Source organism: Alligator sinensis, unplaced genomic scaffold (assembly GCF_000455745.1).
Source record: "Alligator sinensis unplaced genomic scaffold, ASM45574v1 scaffold622_1, whole genome shotgun sequence".
Classification (NCBI taxonomy): domain Eukaryota; kingdom Metazoa; phylum Chordata; order Crocodylia; family Alligatoridae; genus Alligator; species Alligator sinensis.
Window position 1 is genome coordinate 471,092 of NW_005842551.1, and position 21,101 is coordinate 492,192.

General features: G+C 43.1%; 1 protein-coding gene across 1 annotated transcript in view; it reads right to left on the bottom strand.

The window, feature by feature from the left end:
* The window catches only part of DCBLD2 (discoidin, CUB and LCCL domain containing 2), a gene marked incomplete at its 5' end in the record, with an annotated part of 98,962 nt that overhangs the window by 20,299 nt on the left and 57,562 nt on the right, over nt 1-21,101 (bottom strand). Inside the window, one exon of the mRNA XM_025213832.1 lies at nt 17,393-17,517. Within this exon, the coding sequence (XP_025069617.1) occupies nt 17,393-17,517 (125 nt within the window). The remainder of the gene's footprint in view (nt 1-17,392; nt 17,518-21,101) is intronic.

A 21,101-nucleotide genomic window follows, 5' to 3' on the forward strand; every position in this document is an offset into this window, starting at 1 on the left:
CTGGTCCCTTTGCAGAAAGGGCAAGTGCCACAGGCATGAAAAGTCAGTAGAAAGCACTCCAGAGGGGATGTGTGGTTCAGTACAGATATGTGTCTTCCAATCCCCCATGCTGCCCTACCTGGTTGGACCTTTGTGAGGTGGATCCAACTCCTTCGTGTGCCCTGTGCCATAGGTTGCTACGCCCTGTTATACTGCCATCCTGCTCTTGTACCTCAGAGATAGCAGGCAATAGTAAAAGAAAACCACGAATACCTGTTGTTGCCATTTTAGATTATGTTTCAGGGCTGCGTGTCATGAGTGTCTGCAAGGCCTTTACTAGATAGAGGCCTCCTGAAATACGTAATCATATTGCTCTCTAGTGGCTGCAGTATGCTAAGACAGCTAACCTTAAAGCTGAAAAGAACGAGACCACTATTCTGGGAGAGAGAAAGACCTTTAACAACAAAACCTAAAAACAGGCATGTGGCTGTGCGTACGTAAATGCACGACAGAGTTTTAATAGGCCACAAAGTCATTGTACAAAGGAAATCAAACAAATGACAGTTGTTCCAGTTATTAGCCAACTGCCAATGACAAAGAGTGACCCAGAAAGACAACTATGTCCTTGAATGCATTACAGTCAATGTCTCAAAAAAGTAGTCAACCGTATGATGCTGAAAATAGATCTCATCATAAATACTTGCGTTTGGGGAAAGGATTTACTCAACTCCAAGACAAACCTGAATTTAAAATGATCCTCCAATAATTAGATTCCACATATATAAAATTTTTAATTTGTTATTATTTATTATAAACAGACCTACTGACAAAAACCAGCAAGTCAAATTCAACAAAATTATCTACATTAGGTTCTGTCCTAAAAACCTGGTGAGTCCTTTCTTAGATCTTACAATTTAAAACTGGTCACTTTCACAGGTAGTCTTACTCTTGCTCTCTTCACTACTCTCTTTATTCTCTTCACTGTTCTCATCTCCTCATCTTCCCACAAAACATCATCTTCAGGTTCATCCAGGCCTCATATATACAGCACTTCTCAAATTTTTGCTTTTGCATTGGGTGTTACATGTCTTCTACATACCTCTAACACTAATATTCCTTGTTTCTTCAGCAGTGCCCCTGGTCTCGTTCCACACATCTAACCAGTCATTCATCAGTTCACTTGACATGCATCCTCATTTCTAGAGCCTAACCTCTACTCCTGGTGAGAAGTTATCTTTTAGCAGATTTCTGTTTCAAAATCACACAGGATGGCAATTTTCTCCCATACACCAATACTGCTACCATCAATGTTATTTGCAACCCTTCGTTTCCTCTACTTGTCAAAATTATGAATTTTGCACCTCTCATTGATGGTGACATTGCTCAACACGTTAAAATAGACTAGTGTCTTGTCAGAATTACCTACCTGGCCCAGTTGGTAATCATGTACCTTGCACAGTCCAATAATTCAACAAGCTTTTCACTGCAGCCTGGTGGTTACTTTTGTGCAAGTAATGTATTTCTGAAGCTGTTGCATCATTTGGAGAACCCGCCCATTATTTGCTTTTAATTTTTTGCTGCAGAATGTTCAATTCTTTTTTCTAATGCTTGAGTCTAATTTCTTCATGTGTAACTGACATTCCCTCATTTCTCTTTTCTTAAGCATACTTAAGAACTCACTTATCAATTTCAGGAAAGTGGCCCCTTCTTAGACCACTGAAAGATTTCCAAGTGGACTTAGCATTCTTGGAGTTTACCTTTCAATCGTCTCCATCAATTAACATTTGCTCCAGAAACATATACTTCTCAATTATTTGTTTTTTTCAGCACAATTTATGACCATCATTTTAAAGTATGTATCATAGCTGTGCCCCATTCCTTTCCAGTACCTCCATATTTGTACCATTGCTACTTGTGTTTCTATGTGATCTGTCATAATGATACTGAAAGTTTCGCTGCTGCTGCTTGCCCAGCAGAATTGGTGATCAGGCCCTGTAATGCACTGCTTTCCCTGCCTCCATCTGCCCCCTTACCATGTGCTCCCTGCACATGCCTCACTGCTACTGTTGCCAGGGGCAACCGTATGCCTCATCACTGGGTCTCTTAGCCAGGTGAATTGCTGTCATGTGCCTCACTGCCAGGTGCCAAAGCTGTGCCACATGTCTGTGTACTGCCCCTTGTCTCAGAGTGGAATCCTAAATGCAAGTACTGAATTTTCACCTGATACTCCCAACCTAAGACAAGGCTTCGTTTTCCCTTTGTTGAATGGGGAGGGAGGGAAAAAACCTCTTCTTGGAATAGAGTAAATATGGTATAAAGTGATGAGATCTCAGAAGAAAGTTGCCCCTTGTGTTCAGAGCAGTGAAGGCAAAAATCATCAGATGCTTATTGGGGGGTGGGGGTGCGAGGAGGGAGGAAAAGTCAAATACCTGGGGCCAAAGATATTTGAGACTCTATTTTCTTGGTATATTAGTACAGAAACATCTCATACAAGGCTGTAGAATGGTGGGTTTGGACTTGGTCATTTCCACTGTATTGTTCACCTCACCCCACACACACTCTAGGAAACTGTTATATAACTAAAGCAATCTGTCACAAACTGGCCTCAAAAAGCATACTTAATTATGAGATAGAAGCAAAATAGTCACATTTGGAGTAGGTTTCAGGTACACTACTTAGTATTCCTGAGACAGTGCCAATTAGCCTAGTCTCATGTTAATTAGCCGCCCTCTTCTTCCAAGAGGAAACAGAGCATCCCAAGCTCAGCAACATGCAGAGATGAATATTTAAGTGGGCCTATAGCCTCATCGTCAGAATAAGGAGTACTTACAAAGAAGCTTTTAAACAAAGTATGGGTCTCATGTTCAAAATGTAGACCATCTGACAAATGGGATCTGACTAGTTAATTAATTCAAGGACTAGCTGCATGGCTTTAGGTGCAAAGCTCACCATTTAGAGATAAGAACTCGTCGGTTCATGGTATCAAGCACTTCAGTGCATTCATAAGTATTCAATTACAACTGTATTGTATTATTTTGACATGGGGGGTCATTTAAAAGAGATCTCAAATTGGTAACTGTCATTATGCTTTTAAATCACTGTATCCTTTTGACCAGTAATATTATCAAGCTCCAATTTAAATCTTTCTCTATATAAATGAAAGATAAATGACCACTTTAACACAACATATGAAGGGTAACATGAACAACTTCTCTTTCAAACTATTGTAAAGTATTATTATTAGTACATAACCCTTCCCTGGTTTCCAATAACTTATCTAAATCTTGAGCAAGAATGGTATCATACCTTTATCCCAATACTATTTTTAATAGAACCAAATCTTAGGGTAAGTGTATGTGGTTTACTTTGAAATAGTTGAACACCATCATATTTAGCTTCCAACAGTGCCTCTGTGCTACACAGAAGTCACACTTCCCTGCCTCAAAAGGTGAAATTACCTGGTGGTCTACAGCCTTTCATATAAGCCAGTGGTTCTTAACCTTTTTCTAGACTCAAGGAACTATTCATTAGACATATGACACTCCTTGGAAAAAATGCCAGTTCTTAGCTTTCCATCATTTTTTTGGAATACAGAAAACTATAACAGAGCAATTGTTCTGTTGCAAAGCACTCAAAGACCACAACAGGTCAGAATGATTTTGACATTGTGGATTTGTATTTGAAATCTTTGAATTTATCTTGTGAATCATGTATGTCCTTGCACCCCTAAAAGTGTTAATACTGTTCTACTCTTAAAAGGATCTTGGTGCCATGTCACAATATAACAGCGGTGGGCAAAATACGGCACGTGGGCCGGATCTGGCTTGCAAAGCCATTCTATCCGGCCCACAGGGCCCCTAAAAACTGTAGAAAATTAATATTTCTCTGCCCTTGGTTCCTGTCAGAAATGCAGGAACAAAGGGCAGTAGGACCCAGGGGAAGCCCGGCAGGCTCCAACAACAACCCGGCCGCCGGGCCCTGCCCCCCAGCTGGAAGCACCAGCTGGGGCTTCTGGGCTGGGAGCGTGTGGCTGCCCCAGTGCGGGAAGCGCAGGTAAGTGCGGGGGGGGACCCCAGGCAGGGAAGGAGCATGGGGGGAAGGGGGGAGAAGCAGACCTTCCCTGCTCCACGCCCGGTGCCCCGCGCTGCAATGCTTGCAGCCCATGTGGGGCTGCCTGTGCCCACTCCGGACAGCCCCATGCGGGCTGCGAGTGCCTGCAGCATGGTGCACCGGGCGTGGGAGGGGCCACTTCCCCCTGTGCTCAGCTTTTCCCCAGGCTCCTTCCCTGTGCGAAGAAAAGCAGCCCCTCGCCTGCCCCATGGCCAGTGCCCCACACTGCAGGCGCTCGCAGCCCATGGTGCCAGGCACGGGGCAGGCAAAGGGCTGCTTTCTCTGCCTCCCGCACTCAGCACCAGTTTCCAACCCGGCCCCACTGCCAGGCTGGCTGTGGGGTGGGTTACAAGCTGGTGCTGAACGCGGGGAAAAGTGGCCCCTCGCCCGCCCCATGGCCAGCGCCCTGCTGCGAGTGCCTGCAATATCACTTAAGAAAACAAAATTCAAACAGAACATTACCACTGGTTGCCAAATAGAAAATTTAGGCAATCAAACCAAATGGTAACAGAATGTCACCTCAAATGTTGGTTACTTAAAACAGCATTTCCCAAACTGAGGGGCCTGCCCTCTGGGGATGAGAGGTGGTGCATGACTAAGTGCAAAGTATCATGTATGAATAATGTAAAAGCCGCATAGGTGCAAAATCACTGAAAAAAATTTGGTGGCTTAAGTAGGGGGTGTGAGAGTGGCTAATTTCACTGCAGTGGAGCGTAAACCCCAAAGGTTTGGGAAACATTTCCTTATAGAAAGAGATCGGGGACAAAATGGAAGACAAAGATGGCAACTTAAAATGATTTTCAACAGGGTGATAATATTTTACTGGCATAAGAGTTCTTGCAGGCCTCGCTTAAAGATGTTCTTTCAAGAACAGTAAAATCAAGGGGACCAATACTTAGTACACTGGAAAGGGAGGGCAACCCATGAAGAGAATCCATACGATTCCACCTACCCTATTGTTATTTTTGTTTGTGCTATGCTGCGCCCATTTCCATTGGTAGGAAAACACATTCCATTTGTACTCCATTTCCACCCGGTTCTTTCCCTTTCCACCTTCATATAGCAAATGAGGTACAACAGATTAAATGGGAAGTGAGGGGTAAAACATAATTAATTTCAAATATTTCTCTCCCAGTCTTTCAAAATAAAATCCCACAGCTGCATGTGCATTTTCTTTCCCTTTGTTTCTCTTTGTTACCTCTCCCTTCTTTCTTTCTCTTTGTCACCAAGCTACTACTAGAAGTCACAATATTGGTCAATTGTGACTGTTTATATTTATTTTTAGAATATAAAGTAGAATAATTTTTGCAGGCATATGCCCAGTGCCCACCATTTAAGACTCTAGGGGAGAACAAGTACATGTGAAAGTTTACTGAAAACCACAGCTCCCCTGAAGAGGATCTTGGAATAGGAGGGAAAGGTTTTAAATTTGTAAAGGCATACCTATAGATTTTTTACACAAACTTATTTAAATACGCTTTGTATCAGGGTTGGCACTTTTTGGCCAAGGCCATGTCTACAAAAGCATTTTGATATATTTATCCTTTGAAGATTTATTCAAACTACAAGGGAATCCTATGCTATTTGTTGTGCTGGACTTTAGGGATTTCCAAATGGTCACTAATACACAGAACAAATATGCTCATGTATTAATGTAAAAAAGAAAAAAAACCCTTTAGTTTTCTAGACAATAAAGCAATCCAACTGAACGTCTTTTGCCACCCAACCTGATTTATAAGGCTAAATAGTGAACATTGTATATCACCAAGGCCAGAAGAGGGCAGCCAAAACTTAAATTAAAAAGTTAATGTCTGGATTATTTTTCTTCTGAATATCTAAGACTCAGTTTCTAGCTGGTTTCCTAGGGAGTTTCAGTAGCCAGGACCAGTGCCCTTCAGGAAAGCTAGCTATGCGGAAAATCCTCTTCAGTATTGTGATAAACAGGTAAAAAAGCACTCCTATCTTTTGCCTGACAGCAAAAGTCTTCTCGTTACCTGGTAACTTTGAACTCCAATTTAAAAGTGCCAAAAAAGCCACCATCTCCATAACTGAATCCTGTCCAGTTTCTCATATCCTAATTTGAATCCATCCCCACTTCATTTTCACGCAAGGATCTTTTCCAGAACTTTCTGTGATGGGGTAAAGGCAAACACAAGGAAAGGAATAAATCTTTCAAGTGGGCATACATTCAAGCTCTTCAAATCTAGGATAGCTTTGATGCTTCCTTACTGGGGAGGGGTATAATAAGGAAATGATCCCCAGGCATCTCTCCAGCCAAAGTGGGAAAACCCCTTTCAATCATTTGAGTATTTCTTATCAGAAAAGGAGAATACAAAAGTCAAAGAAGAATCAGCTACAAGAGGCCTGAATTCCTTCCCAACTATTTCTATCACCCATCAGTCTATGGGGTGGCATGTTCCTCCCACAAGGTCAGAATTATTTTATCTGCACCAAATGTAAGGTGGTGTCTATCTTGGAGGAAACTAATGAAAGAGGTGGGAAGCACAGGTATCCAACTGGCATGCTATCATGGAAAAGGAAGATTTCTTGAATACCAGTTATGAGAATTTGACAATGGAGGGGCAAAAGGGAAAAGAGAAGTGGCAGCATGTCACTGCTTCAAGATGGAGGGTCCTAGAATTCAAGAGAAATAGAACAAAGTCAGTAACTGCTTTCAAGCACTCTGTGGTACATGAGCTGGCAAGACCCAGTAGACTCAGCAGCCTAGAGAACAGGAAGCACAGGGCCCCACAGATGTGGGCTCCAAGACAACTGCACCAAGAAGTAAGAGGAGAGTAGTAGTGGTTGGTGACTTCCTTCTGCAGGGAACAAAAGCACTGATATATCATCTGGATTTGGGGTCCTGGAAGGTGCGCTCTCTGCCTGGAGCCCAAATTGAGAATATCAAAGAATCACTGCCAGAGCTCATCCATTCTTCAGACCCTGTCATGTAGGCACCAATGATACTGAATGACAGTGAGCAGGTCAGAGGAGACTGAGTCTCTTCGCAGGAGAATTAAGGAGCTTGGAGCATAAGTGGTGCGCTCTTCGATTTGTCCCATGGAAGGCCAGGGTTCAGACAGAAACAATTGCATCCTGCAAGTGAACACGTAGCTGAGATGGTGGTGTCGACACGAAAGCTTTGGCTTCTTTGACATCATATGATGTTTTGGGGTAGAGGGCTGCTATCAAGATAGGGTCCATCTAACTGGGACTGAAAAGAAAATCTTTGGCCATCATCTGGCAAAACTAGTAAGCAGAGTGTTAACCTAGGTTGCACTAGGGATGGTGAATGAAACCCTCCAGTGACAAAAACTATCCAGAGAGGAAAGGACCAGAAGAAGCAGCTCAACTCTGGGAAAGGGCAAGACAGTCACTGGACAGCAACAAGCTATGTAAAAGGGAAACAAGTAGGTCAAAATGCAAGGTACATTCAATATATGTGTACAAATATGAGAAGTAGGGGAAATAAACAACATGAGCTAGTCATAGTCTGCAAAAAGAATTATGATCTGACTGGTATTTCAGGGACCTGGTGGGACAGCTCTTATAGCTGGAATATCAACATTGAGATTTCAGAAGGACAGGGTTGGGAGAAAAAGTGGCGTTGTCACCTTGCATGTCAAAAACACATACACTTGTTCCCTAGTTCAGAAGGAAGAAATAGCAGATCAGAACACATTTAGGTGAAGATAAAAGGTGAAAGATACAACTGATATAATGGTGGGGATTTATTATATGCCTCCAAGTGAGGAAGAGGAGGTGCATGAAGCACTCTTCAAAGAGGTGACAAAATTATCCAGAAGTTATGAGATGGTACTGATGAAAGACTTCAGTTTTCCAGAGATCTGCTGTAAGAACTATACAGCCAAACAAAATGCTGAGCCAGTTCCTAATGTTTGTGGAAGACAACTTTCTGTTCCAGAAGGCTGAGAATACAACTAGGGGATCATCTATCTTGGATCTTGTCCTGACCAATAGGGAAGGATTGGTGGAAGATATGAAGGTGATGGGAAATGTGGGAGGAAGCAATCATAATATGACAGAATTCAAAATCCTGAGATGGGAAAAACATAAGGTCAGCAAAACTAAAACACCAGATTTCAAAAGGCAGATTTCAACCGATTCACGGAGATAGTAGGTATGGTGCCATGGGAAGACAGACTGAAGGTTAAAAAAGTCTGGAAGCTTCTAAAAGGCACAATATTGGAAGCCCAACAAGGAACTGTTCCAATACAATGAAAGCACAAAAGAACATTAAGAGACCAATGTGGCTGCACCAGGAGTTTCTAGGATGCCTCAAATGCAAAAGGAAAGTACAGAGGCAATGGAAAGATGAGCCGGTCACTAAGGAAGCAAAGAAGGAAACAGCAAGAACCTGCAGGGACAAAATCAGGAAGGCAAAGGTAAAAAATTGAGCTGCTCCTGGTGAGGGAAACTAAGAACAACACAAAGAGGTTCTGTAAGAGTGTTGGCCAGAAAAGAAAGACCAAGAAAGCTGTGGGTCCACTGTTACATAGCCAGAATGAAGTCTGAGTAGAAGATGTAAAGAAGATGGGACAGCTCAACAGCTACCTTGCCTTAGTATTCATAAAAAATTAAGCTGCAACCAGATACCTAATAAGGATTATTTGGATATGGAAGGGGACATGCTGAGGGATGAGACAACGAAAGAACCAGTCAGAGAGCTTTTGATGGCTCTGAATTAATTCAAGTCAGCAGGGCCTGATGAAATGCATCCCAGGGTACTGAAGGAACTGGTTACCCCAAAGCCCTTGGCAATAATATTTATGAAGTTGTAGGAGACAGATGAGGTATGAGAGGACTAGAAAAAAGCCAAGATAATGTCCCTCTTTAAAAAAGGCAAAAAGAGGAGGAGGGAGGGGGGGGGACACACGACACACAACACATGGGGAACTAGAGACTGATTAGCCTCACACCTTAATACCCAGGAGCATATCATAAGGAAATCTATTTGCAAGTATCTGAAGGATGAAAGGCTGATCAAAAGCAACCAGCATGGATTTACAAAGAATAAATCATGCCAAACAAACTTGATCTCCTTTGACAGAGTAACTAGTTGTGTGGATAAAGGAAATGCTGTGGGTATAATGTCTCTGGACTTCAGCAAGGCTTTTGACAAGATCCCTTGGCAATGACAAAGAAACAGGGGAAACATGGGCTTGACAAAACTATAAGGTGGATAGACAACTGGCTCAATAAATGGATCCATATGAGAATGACAGAAATTTTCAAGTAGAATCCCACAGGGGTTTGTCCTGGGCCCAGTGTTGTTCACCGTCCAGAAGCAGGCAACAAAATGATAAAAGGTTTGGAAAGAAAGTTGTATGAGAGGTTGAAGGAAATAGGCATGTTCAACTTGCAGAAAAGGCACTTAAGAAAGGACATGGCAATCTTCAAAAATCTGAAAGGCTGCAAGAAAAATGAAGAATGCTTTTTCTCCCTGGCAGGGGGGGCCCCCAAGTGCCAGGGCTACGGGGCCAAGGCTTACCTCTGGCTCACTTTTCTTCTGGAGCCTGGAAACTGCTTGCCACTTCCCTGCCACCCTGTTTCCCTCCCCTGTGACCTGGCATAGTGGACAGAAGAGCTGCGTGGGGATCTCCTAGTGGCTGCTTGTCCTGCCCTGACCCAGGACTGCACTGAGGAAAGCAGCAGGCCAGGAGGTGCATCACCAGGGCAGTGGTGGAGGAGGGGATGAGGAGAACCCCATGCAGCCCCACTGTTCCCAGCCACGCTGGGTCATGCCTGCATGGCTGCAGAGGCCCCGCAGGAGAGAAGCAGGGCAGGAGCTCAAGCCTGCAGCCTGTCCCAGCACAGAACTGGGGGACACAGGTCTCCCTTGCCCCCCAGGAGCTGGCCGCACCCCTGCCCAGCAGCAGTGGGGGAGCTGGCTCTGTGCTCCTTCTGCTGCAGCTGGGCTGTTGTGGGTGGAGTGAAGGGCACCAGCGGGGGCGGGGGTATAGTGGGGGGAAAGAGGGGCACCAGCAGGGCCAGGGAGGGCCGTGGGGGTCTTTAATTTTAATAATGGACTTCGGAGTTTTTATCAGAGAATTTGTGATTTTTTTATCAGGGAAAACCAGGATCCTTGCTGATGAGTCATTAGGCCACCAGCTATTTTCCTCTTTAACCTCATAGGCTATGGGTACTAGTCCTGCTCACCCTTCCCCCTCACTCTTCCCACCTGCCTGCCCTGCCACCTTCTGGTTTGTGCTGGGACACTGGGTGGCTTCCCTCCCCACCCCGTCCCTGCCAGACTGCAGTTATCACTGGGTTTATCAGTTAAATTATTAATAGTTTAACCTTTCACATCTCTACCTTCCAGCTCTACTTTTATATGATTTTGTCACTGGATGAAGCTGAAGGGGCATAGCTTCACAGGGATCCCAGCTTTATATATGGGTACAGGAAACAAAAAAAAAATTTTTGGTATTCATATGGATCTGGGAAAAATGCTTCTGGGACTTTTCACATCAGATTTGTTCAAAGCAGTTTCCATTGAGTTACAACACCTTCTCACTGCAATGTAGATGAGGAGGATGTTTAGACGTTACTCTCTAACTTCTAATTATAATAAATATGTTAAAATTTTCTTATCCCAGTCTGACATTTAGGGCTACTTTGCTTATATCTCCAAAATATTCAGGGTCAAACAGCTCAGAGAGGCCATTAAGACTTCAGATAACTACATTTCATGCCATGACCTCAAAGTGCCTTCTCATTATTAAATAAGCATCGATAATTAGGGTTGGAAGGGACCTCAAGAGGTCATCTAGTAAAACCCCCTGCTAAAAGCAGGACCAGCTCCAATTAGATAATTCCAGCCAGGGCTTTCTCAGCCAGGCCTAAAAAACCTTCAAGGATAGAGATTCTACCACCTCTCTTGGTAACCTGTTCCAGTGCTTCATCACCTACCCAGTGAGAAAGTTTTGCCTAATATCCAACTAAAATTTCCCTTGCTGCAATTTGACCCCATTGCTCCTTGTTCTGTCATCTGTCACCACTGAGAACAGTCCAGCTCCATCCTCTTTGGAACCACCTTTCAGGTAGCTGAAGGCTGCTATTAAATCCCCCTTCAGTTTTCTCTTCTGCAAACTAAATAAACCCAGTTCTCAATGCTTCTCCTCAGAAGTCATGTGCCCCAGCCTCGAACCATTTTTCTTGACCTCTGCTGTACTCTCTCCAACTTGTCCACATCCTTTTTATAGTGGGAGGCCTGAAACTGGACACAATATTCCAGATGTGGCCTCACCAGTGCAGAATATAGCAGAATAATTACTTCCCTTGATCTGCTGGCAACACTCCTACAAATGCAGCCCAGTATGTTGTTAAGCCTTCTTGGCAACAAGGGCACACTGCTGACTCATATCTATCTTACCATCCACTATAACCCCCAGGTCCTTTTCTGTAGAGCTGCTTCTTAGCTAGTCGGTTCTCAGCCTGTACTGGTGCATGGGATTGTTCCATTCTAAGTGCAGGACTTTGCATTTGTCCTTGCTTAACCTCATGAGATTTCTTTTGGCCCAATCCTCCAATTTGTCTAGGTCACTTTGAACTGAATTAATGTTGCCATCACTCCCCTGCTGCCAAATTTCCAGATCTGTAGGTAGTCCCCAGGGCTGGATGACATGGCCCAGACGGCTGGATTCAACCACTGATCCAGACTAAAACAGAACAGGCAAAGCATGTAAGCAAGACCAGAAGAACAGATGCTTAGTTTTGTAGATGGGGTCTTATAAAAAAAAAAAAAAAAAGTCTATCTTATGATCACTCAGCTTTGGGTAGAAGGCTGCCTTCCAAAGGGATGACTGACTCACAGGTCAGGAGGGGAGTAAGTTGTTTGGGAGAGTGATCATCTGACTTTGATTTTGGGACTTAACATTTTGAACAATGTTAGAGAGGTGCCTAAACATATTCCATAGTTCTCACTCAACTGTACCACATGAGTGAACAGAGATCTCAACTTTGAAAACTTTAGGAAACTTTTTGGTGATTCATTGCTCTATGCTGAACCCTGGATCCACATTACTGTTAACATAGAGAATGAAGGCTAAGGCATCTCAAGGCATGCCACTTTCCCATCTTTGGTCCTTTCACAGAGCTCTGGATTTAATATTTTAGATGAAGGAATAATGAGATCTGCTGTCCCAAAAGATTCAGACCTCAGTTCAGTTTGTTAGCCTACATTTTGCTGCCCGTGCTCTTACTGAAGCAGGCAAAAAGGTGTGGCCATCTGACAGTTCAACTGTCACTGGAGACATTTTGCAGAAACTACCTCTTCAGCATAAACCCAGGAGCTTAAATCTAGATGTTTAAATCAGAACTGGAAACGTACTGTCAGGGTTCAACCAATCTAGGGTGCTTGGGCACCCTGCATTCAGCCCCCAGGATTCTGATGGCTGTATTGCTGTTAACTGATCTTCTCTTCTTTGGCAATCTCTTGCAGTCAAGGATGATTCTTTTCCATGATGGTCTTATCTGTGTGTCCAAAGATGGCTGGGGTGGCCTATCTGGGATCAACAGACTCTACTGCAGCTTGGACATGTGTTTCCATGTGCTGCAGGTGGTGCTGGATTCTTGATTTGGTCCATGACACACTGTTTCCACCTCTCCTGCTTTTCCATCTCCTATTGTTGTTGTGAGGTTGCAAAGTACTGAGAACCCTGCAGCAGACTCTTCCTCCATTTGGGGCAGTCCTGGGTGATGAGTCTCCCACGAGTTGACATCAATGTTTTATTTTTTTTAAGCTGGCCTTGAGGACATCCCTGAAGCACTTCCTCTGTCCTCCTCTTAAGCGTACACCTTGGCTGAGTTGGGAGAATAAGACTTGTACATTGTCCATGTCTCAGTTCTGTACAGCAAGATAGGGATCATGACTGCTTGATAAACCATGAGCCTGGTTTCGGATCTGTTGTCATGATCTTTGAACACCTGTTTTTTCAGGCGTCCAAAGGCTGCACTTGCACAACTGAGATGATGTTGGATTTCTTTGTCGTGTCAGCCTTCTGTGAGAGATGGCTTCCAAGGTACAGGAAATGCTCAGTGTTCTCCAGAGTCTCACCATGGATATGGATTACCAGAGCTGGGGACTGTTCATTAGGACCTGGTTGGTGGAGGACCTTGGTCTTCTGAATGTTAAGTGTCAGTCCCATTCTCTTGTATGCCTTGGTAAAGATGTTGATGATTGCCTGAAGGTCTGCTTCCAAGTGAGTACACTCTACAGCATCATCAGCGTACTGGAGCTCAATGATTGAGGTTGGGGTGGTCTTGGTTTTGGCTCAGTCAGCTGGGGTTAAACAGCTTACCATCCATTCAGTAGTTTAGCTCCACTCCAGCTAGAAGCTTGTTGGTGGTCAGATGCAGCAAGGAATATTGAGAAGAGTGTTGGAGCGATGATGCAGCCTCAAAGGGATTGGTGATAAATCCTTTACTGAGAACCACCACTTACATACCATCATGGAGCAGGCAGAAAATGGTGATACATCATGGATATCCACATTCAGTGGGCATCCATACTTCAGAAGGATCCTCCACAACACTTCTGGGCTGACAGAGTCTAAAGCTTTTGTGAGGTCAAAGAAGACCATATAGAGAGGCTTGCGTTGTTCCTGGGATACAAGTTTTAGCTGCGTTTGTCTACAGGCAAAAATACTCAGAAATCTTGGCAGAGGTTATATCTTTTATTAGACCAACTAAATAGTTGCGAAAAATGTCTTTATTTTCAAGCTTTCAGGCTCACACGGCTCACACGTCCTTTCTCTGGCAAAGAGGAATGCACAGATTGTAACATTTCTCCCAGGTAGAAATGAAACTTCGTATACTGTATATACATTTCTACCTGGGAGAAATGTTACAATCTGTGCATTCCTCTTTGCTAGAGGAAGGGTGGGTGAGCCCAAAAGCTTGAAAATAAAGACTTTTTTTTGCAATTATTTAGTTGGTCAAATAAAAGATATAACTGCTGCCAAGAATTCGGAGTATTTTTATGTTGTTTCTGGCATTTCTCCTGCAGCTGGTGAGTTGTGAAGATCATATCAGTTGTGCCTCTTGATGCCCTAAACCCACACTGAGATTCCAGGGGGAGCTCTTCAATAAGTGAAAGGAGACGGTTCAGGAGTGTTCTCGCAGTGATCTTTCTTGTGGTGGACAGCAAGGTGATCCCTCTGTAGTTTCCACAGTCAGACTTGTCTCCTTTGTTGAAGATGCCTACATGATTTCTTTTATCGTGGACTAGATGCTGCACATCAGCTTCTACACGGCTCTTGATAGAACAGGTCCTTGACCCAATGGCAAAGAGACCAAGATAATGGGGATCTTGTTCCACTGCAGCCTTCATCCATTTTCACAGCTGTTGAGATTCTAAAATCTTCTGCCTCCTCCATTGTTCAGGACCTGTAGACCTATGGCTGGGAGCTGGGCAGGCCTATTATAGTAGCGATCTGTACTTACCATGTCATAGCACCATCAAAGGATATAAGCAGCTTTTCAGGAGGGAAAGCATTGCCACCTGCTGTCCCCACCACATCATGGTGGTGCTTCTGCCACTTGGTCTGCAACTGCTTATTCATCAGTTACCCCTACTTATTTCACAGCTAACCTTCCCTGAAGGTCATTCAACTATTTGCCATCTGTGGACACGCTAGGTAGCAGTACAGTTCTGCCCCAGAGTGTTAACCAATATATATTGTTTTAAAGAACTGCTGGCTTCACTGCATGTGACTTTGGGTACCCTGTCCCTTTGAAGAGATAAAATCTCTCTCTTCCCCCAAAAAGCCAAAAGGTAGCTTTTTGGGGGAAGAGAGGACACAAATAGCTGGGGGAAAGAGGGGGATCATGGATCAAAAGGCCAAGTTTTGAGAATCCAAGGAGCCAAGGGCTCAGCTTGTGTAAAAGCTATACCTAGGGTGGTTTCAAGGAGTTCTTAACCATGACTGTCCTTATCTTCATTGGTGTTCACAAGTAAGGCAGGGGATCTCTGGTTGACTAGTTGGTTTCTCAAGGACCAACAATGCTCTTCAGTGATTAACAGGTCTGAACTTCCCTCCTGAGGCTGCAGAAGTGAGGGAAACCAAGCAGTGGTATAGCAAACTAAGATATGAGTAAACACGAGGTCCAGTATTTCCAATTTTTGTTTTAGAGAGTTCAACTATTCCCTTTTTTGAAATCTCATTCAATTACATAAACATTTTGGGTGCAAAAAAGAGACCTGTCTCACCCAGATCATACCACATTCTCGGCTAATGAACAAAACACTGAACTGGGATTTAGGAAAGTTTGTTTCAGTTCATGGTTTTGCCACTACATTTTTGGATGACTGTTAACTAGTCATTCCATCTGCCTGAGCCTCAATTTACGTATCTGCAAAATGGGGGACATTGCCACTGACTTCACTTGTAAAGCACTTTAAGGCCTATTGCTGGAAGATATATAAAAGCAATATATTATTAATATAAAGAGGTGCAAATGGAAGCTTATTATAAAATGAACCACTCCTACGCCAGATGAAAAACATTTCTCAAGGTGCTTATAAAAGAATAACCAACACTGTCTTATTGTTACTCCATGGCATTAAACAACTTCTAAATGAAGTTATAGAAAGTATGCCATATCATCCCACTCTTTGGACTTATTTAGATTTCTCTATTATTTTGTTTGTATGTGGAAAAAAATATATCCATTTTAATGTTAGGGTATATCCTAAACTCCTACAAAAATGCGTCTTATTCTTCTAGACATTCCATGAGACAAATTAAGTAAAACACAGCAGTAAAAGGGACCAAATTTTGGTTCCACTGAAATAAACAGCAATCTTCCCATTATTTTAACAGAATGAAAATCTGGCCATTGAGGGAGGGAAACAAACTAACTGGAGGACAGAGCACTATTCTTAATTTTTACCATCTATGAAAATGCAAGAAATACTGCCCCCAAATACTTTAAGCTTATGTGTTTAACCTGACGTTCTTAAAGTTAATTTATTTTGATGCTACATACCTTAGTTCTTTTCTGAATGAGAATTTTATACAACCAAAGTATTAATGACAGAATTAAAGTGCTTAACTGCTATGAGAAAAGTAAAATGCACGTAGTGTTTTGTTCAAGTAGTGAGTGATGAATATAATAGAAAGAAAATGAAAACTGAAATAACTCCAAATACTAGGGCTGTACGAAGCCTCGGTTGCTGATTTGATTTGGTGGAGATTCGGCCTGATTCAGCAGCCGAATCTCCAAATCTGAATCAAACCAGGAAACCCTTTAATCTCTCCGAATCGAATTGGAACCTTCCGAATCAATTCGGAGAGATTTGATGATTTGGACATAGACACAGCTTTAAATGTTTTTTCTACATACCTCTAGGTACCAGGTGGCTCGTGAATGCTGAGATGCTGGGGAGGATGGAGCATCCCACGGGAGCGCGAGGGGTGAGGGTGGTGTCCCAGGTGAGCTTGGTAGTGGACCCAGAAGTGGATTAGAAGCACATCCAGTCCACTTCCTGGTTTGCCACCAAGCACACAGGACGCCCCCCCCTCGCCCCCATGCACCTGTGGACACTCCATCTGCCCCAACATCGCCATGCTCACGAGCCACGCCTGGTATCTCAATGTATGTAGAAAAAACATTTAAAGCTGTGTCTATGGCCAAATTGCTGATTCTCCAAATCAGCACTGAATCTTCAGATTTGGCCAAACTGAATCGGGACAATGATCCCAATCAAGCTGTCTGCGATTTGGGCTGAATCCAAATCAAATACGGCCCGTTTTGCACACCCCTACCAAATACCTATGTTACATTCATCAGGTGAAGAAAATCTTTACCATCTTTTATTGATGAGCATGGAAAAAAAGGAAAAATTCTACTTACCCTTTCCAATAGCTAGACTTCTATCCTCTGGCCATATCTAGCTCAAACTACCCTGGCCAGCAGTATTCATCTCAAATATGCTATGGGGCTTTCCTGGACTGGTAGAAGCGTAGCCGCATCTGCTATGTACAGCCTAATACATAATGCTGAGAGTCTGGTCCAGCCAATAGTGGGCATGGCATGATAAGTCTAGTCTAGACATGACATCTGTTGCCTCCAAACTTCAGTGTTTACAGATATTTTTATATTTTCCGCATACTATAAATCCTCATATCTGTATGTGTTCAACACTGCTTTTGTTTACGTGCAGTCGTGTCCATGACTCAAGAATCAAAACTTTTTTTTCCCATGCTATAAGGAAAATTCTCTACAATTTTCATCATCATGCCTGGTCATATATAGAGAAAGTCTGGAGTAATTTTACCTTATCCTGATCAACATCGGATTCTCTGTATACAATCCATTTCTGTGCATCATCACTGTATAGAATTCTGTAGGCAGAGACGTAATAGTAGTATTCTACTAAAGTGGATCCAGTAGTTACAATTCCTGCGAACATGAAGGTTCCATTTACATAACTGTTTTTCAACTGGAAATTTGGCATTTATAGCAGCATTTTCATTCAATTTTTCAATATATGCAGCATTCATCCAACATATGCCAACTTTAGATGGAGTCAAACACAATCTCTTTATTGGGTCAATCTGTATTTTAAAGGCTTGTCTTAAAACAGAAGGATCCGTAATTTATTCATTTAGTGACTATGACTTTGTAAGTATTTTAAATAACTTCTGTTTTAATTATAAACATACATTTTCTAAACATTTTTTTTCTTTCCATTCTCTGATGGAGTCAGTCTGCTGTGTTTGGCCTTGGCACACTTGAGCTCTTGATATACTAAAACAAGACAAACCACCATGATTTTTGACTTTACAGATATCAACAACACTGAAAAGATCCAAGCTTTCTTAAGCTTGGGTGCTTCTGTATTATAAATGGACTTGCATAAGACAGGTATTTTATAGAAAGTATTAATATAGAAATGAGATTAAAATAAGTGTAAGATTAAAATAATCAACTACAGCCAGACAAAAGATAGTATTTGTATGGATATTAATTAGACATGGGGCAGGCAAAATACGGCCCGTGGGCCACATTGGGCCCCCAGGCCATTCTATCTGGCCGTGCAGCCAGGAACCATGCACTGCTGGACTGGCAGGCAGGTGGTGGCAGCGGCAGGAAGGAAGGAAGGGAAGCAGCAGGGGAAGGCAGCAGCGACAGGTGGGGAGGGGAAGTGGCAGCGGGTGGGCAAGAGCACTGGGCCTGTGACAGTGTCCTTGGGCCAGGGCCAGCAGGGGCCCAGGCTGGGGCAGCAGGAGTGCAGAGCCCAGGCTGACAGGGGCCAGCTACACCCCTCTCTTTCCTGGTAGCCCAGCCACGTGCAGTCCTGGGGCACACTGGGACTGTGCACCCTTGAGGGTTTCCACCTGCCACAGGCCGCCAGTGCCCCGAGGCCTCGCTGCCTGCTGCTGCCACTGGTCGCAGGGGCTGTATGCAATGAGGGAGCGGGGCATGTCTGTGGAGGAGGTCCTACATACACGTCACCGTACACATGTACCCACAGCCCCCCCTTGCACTGCCATACACACGCACCCACACCCCAGACCCTTCCCCTCAACACACGCCACAAATCCCAGCCACCCTCCCCCCACACACTTACAGTTAGTCACAAACCCCACACACACATCTACCCATATAGCCATACACAAGTTTACCCACACACACACACACACACACACCCCTACAGCTCTCACAAACCCTGTACCCACCCACCCATATTCCCCACACCCCTCCATACCTGCCCACAATATATAGAAGTAAGACTTCATTTTAAGCAATCACCTTTATGTACACACTAAACAAACACACAGATCAGGACAAAAATATTTTTTTAAATCAAATTAATGTATGTTATTTGATTTTTAAAATATATATACATATATTTTCCGGTGCCAAGATGGCAAATCCCCTTGCCAAAAAGAGTACTCCCGGGGGCAGTGGGAGGGGCTTCTGGTGACAAAGGTCAGGGGGCAGGACTTCTGGGTCCAAGATGGTGACCAGGGGGCGGGGCTACCCTTGCGGCCCTCAACAGCTTGCCAGAACTTATTAAGCAGCCTTCTAGTCAAAATAATCGCCTGCCCCTGAATTAGACTGTACTGAGACAGAGAATGGAAGAAAGCCAGCCTACAGCCATTAACAGTATAAGTAGTTGAATTTACACATTCTACTTCTGAGAAGAGTGAGAGACCAAACTGGTTAACACACAATAATTATGGATCATCTTCTTGACTCTCTGGGTAATGAAGACAATGTCTACTCTGTCTAAAACTAACTCACTTTCTGCATGCAAAAGACTGCACACACACAGACATGAACATACTCATTAAGAACAAGGCGAAACAGTTTGACGAGTTAATGCAGAAGAAATGGAAGTGAATGGCACCTAGAATGCAACTGCTGGTTTCATACAGAACACTACCACCTACTGAAGCATAGACCGTAACCTCATCAGCTTCCAAAAATAGAAAGAAAACTAGCCTTGGTGAAACTGGCAAAACAACAGATAATAATCTTTCTACACAAACACAGGTTACTAAAGACCAAACAGTCTTAAAGAACTGCACGAGAGTTTCTCTCACAGACCACTGTTAACTTACCCTATACATATCTACTTAATAGGACAACATACAAAACAACAGGGACAATTGTATGGGTAACCCCCCTCCCCAAAACCCCAACTATGGTGTACTTACATAAGGAAACTCAGTGGTTACGATGTGCAAGCCCGCTACAAAATCTTGGGAAAACTCCTAAGATGCTATGATGGCCAGAGGCTATTCTCCAGCTGACCCAAACTGTCATCTCTATGCAAGATGGTTTGTTAGTTGATCTGTGCTCCTATTTACACCAAATACAGGCTTACTGCTCTGAATACTGAACAACAGTGCCATTTGGTGAAACTAGAAAACGTATTGCACCAGTAAAGTTGTAAAGTTGACAAGCATCCAACTCAATGAGACCTCCAAGAAAGCAATATATAGTTAGTCCTATTAAATGTTCTTAAAAGTTAAGCATTGTGAAAGTTGCTGCCAATCATCTTAGCAATTTTCTCCAAATTTTCAAAGTTGGTGTTGTTGCTCTTACCACCCATATTAAAAAATGAAAAACTTTGAAGCACATAGAGATGAAATAGACAATAGACATATGACTGTTGAGAGTGAGCACATGTATAGACATTAATTAGATGCACTGTATATGCGAGTAGCAGCTATTCTCTCTACAGCCACATGACTGAACACCATTAAAATGAGAAGAGTGCATTCATTCTGTTCTCTCCAACACTGGAAGTATAGATGCAGCACATCAACTCTGAGAGTGAGAGGAAGGAGATTAAAAAAAAAGATAAATGAAGATATTATGCACCCCAAAGCATGAAGTTATAAATGGTTACACAATGGTGAACATGTTATACTTTTTGAAAGATGGGTATTACAACTTCACCTTGTACTTGGCGTCCTGTGCAGTGAAAGGACATACTATATATACTTATTTGACTGGAATTAGAAATGGATTCAAGAGACAGGACAAGTACTACCAAAAGAATACATGGCGTAATACATGAGATATATAAATGTGAATAATATATAGAGTTGCAGAGAAGTGCACAGCCTTGTAAAGAAAAACACAACTCCCCCCCCCAAGAGTTTTATAATTTACATTAGACAACTGGGAAAATTTACAAGATACATGGCATGAAGAAAGGAGAGAATGGAAAAAGAAAAAAGCATTTGGGTGAGAAGTTACAAAAGAAAATCCTGCTCCAGGGAAGACAACCATTTTGTAGTAGTTGTTGTGTTTTTGACAACTTTAATATAAGTAGGGGTGAATGATAGCAGCCAGAGTTAAGATCAGTGAGAGAATCATAGAATCGAAGGACCAGAAGGGACCTGTAAAATCATCAAGTCGACTCCCCTGCCATGAGCAGGAGGTAATTGGGCTCAAAGGAGCTCAACAATGTACTTGTCCAGTCTCCTCTTGAACACCTCCAAGGATGGTGACTGCATTACCTTTGC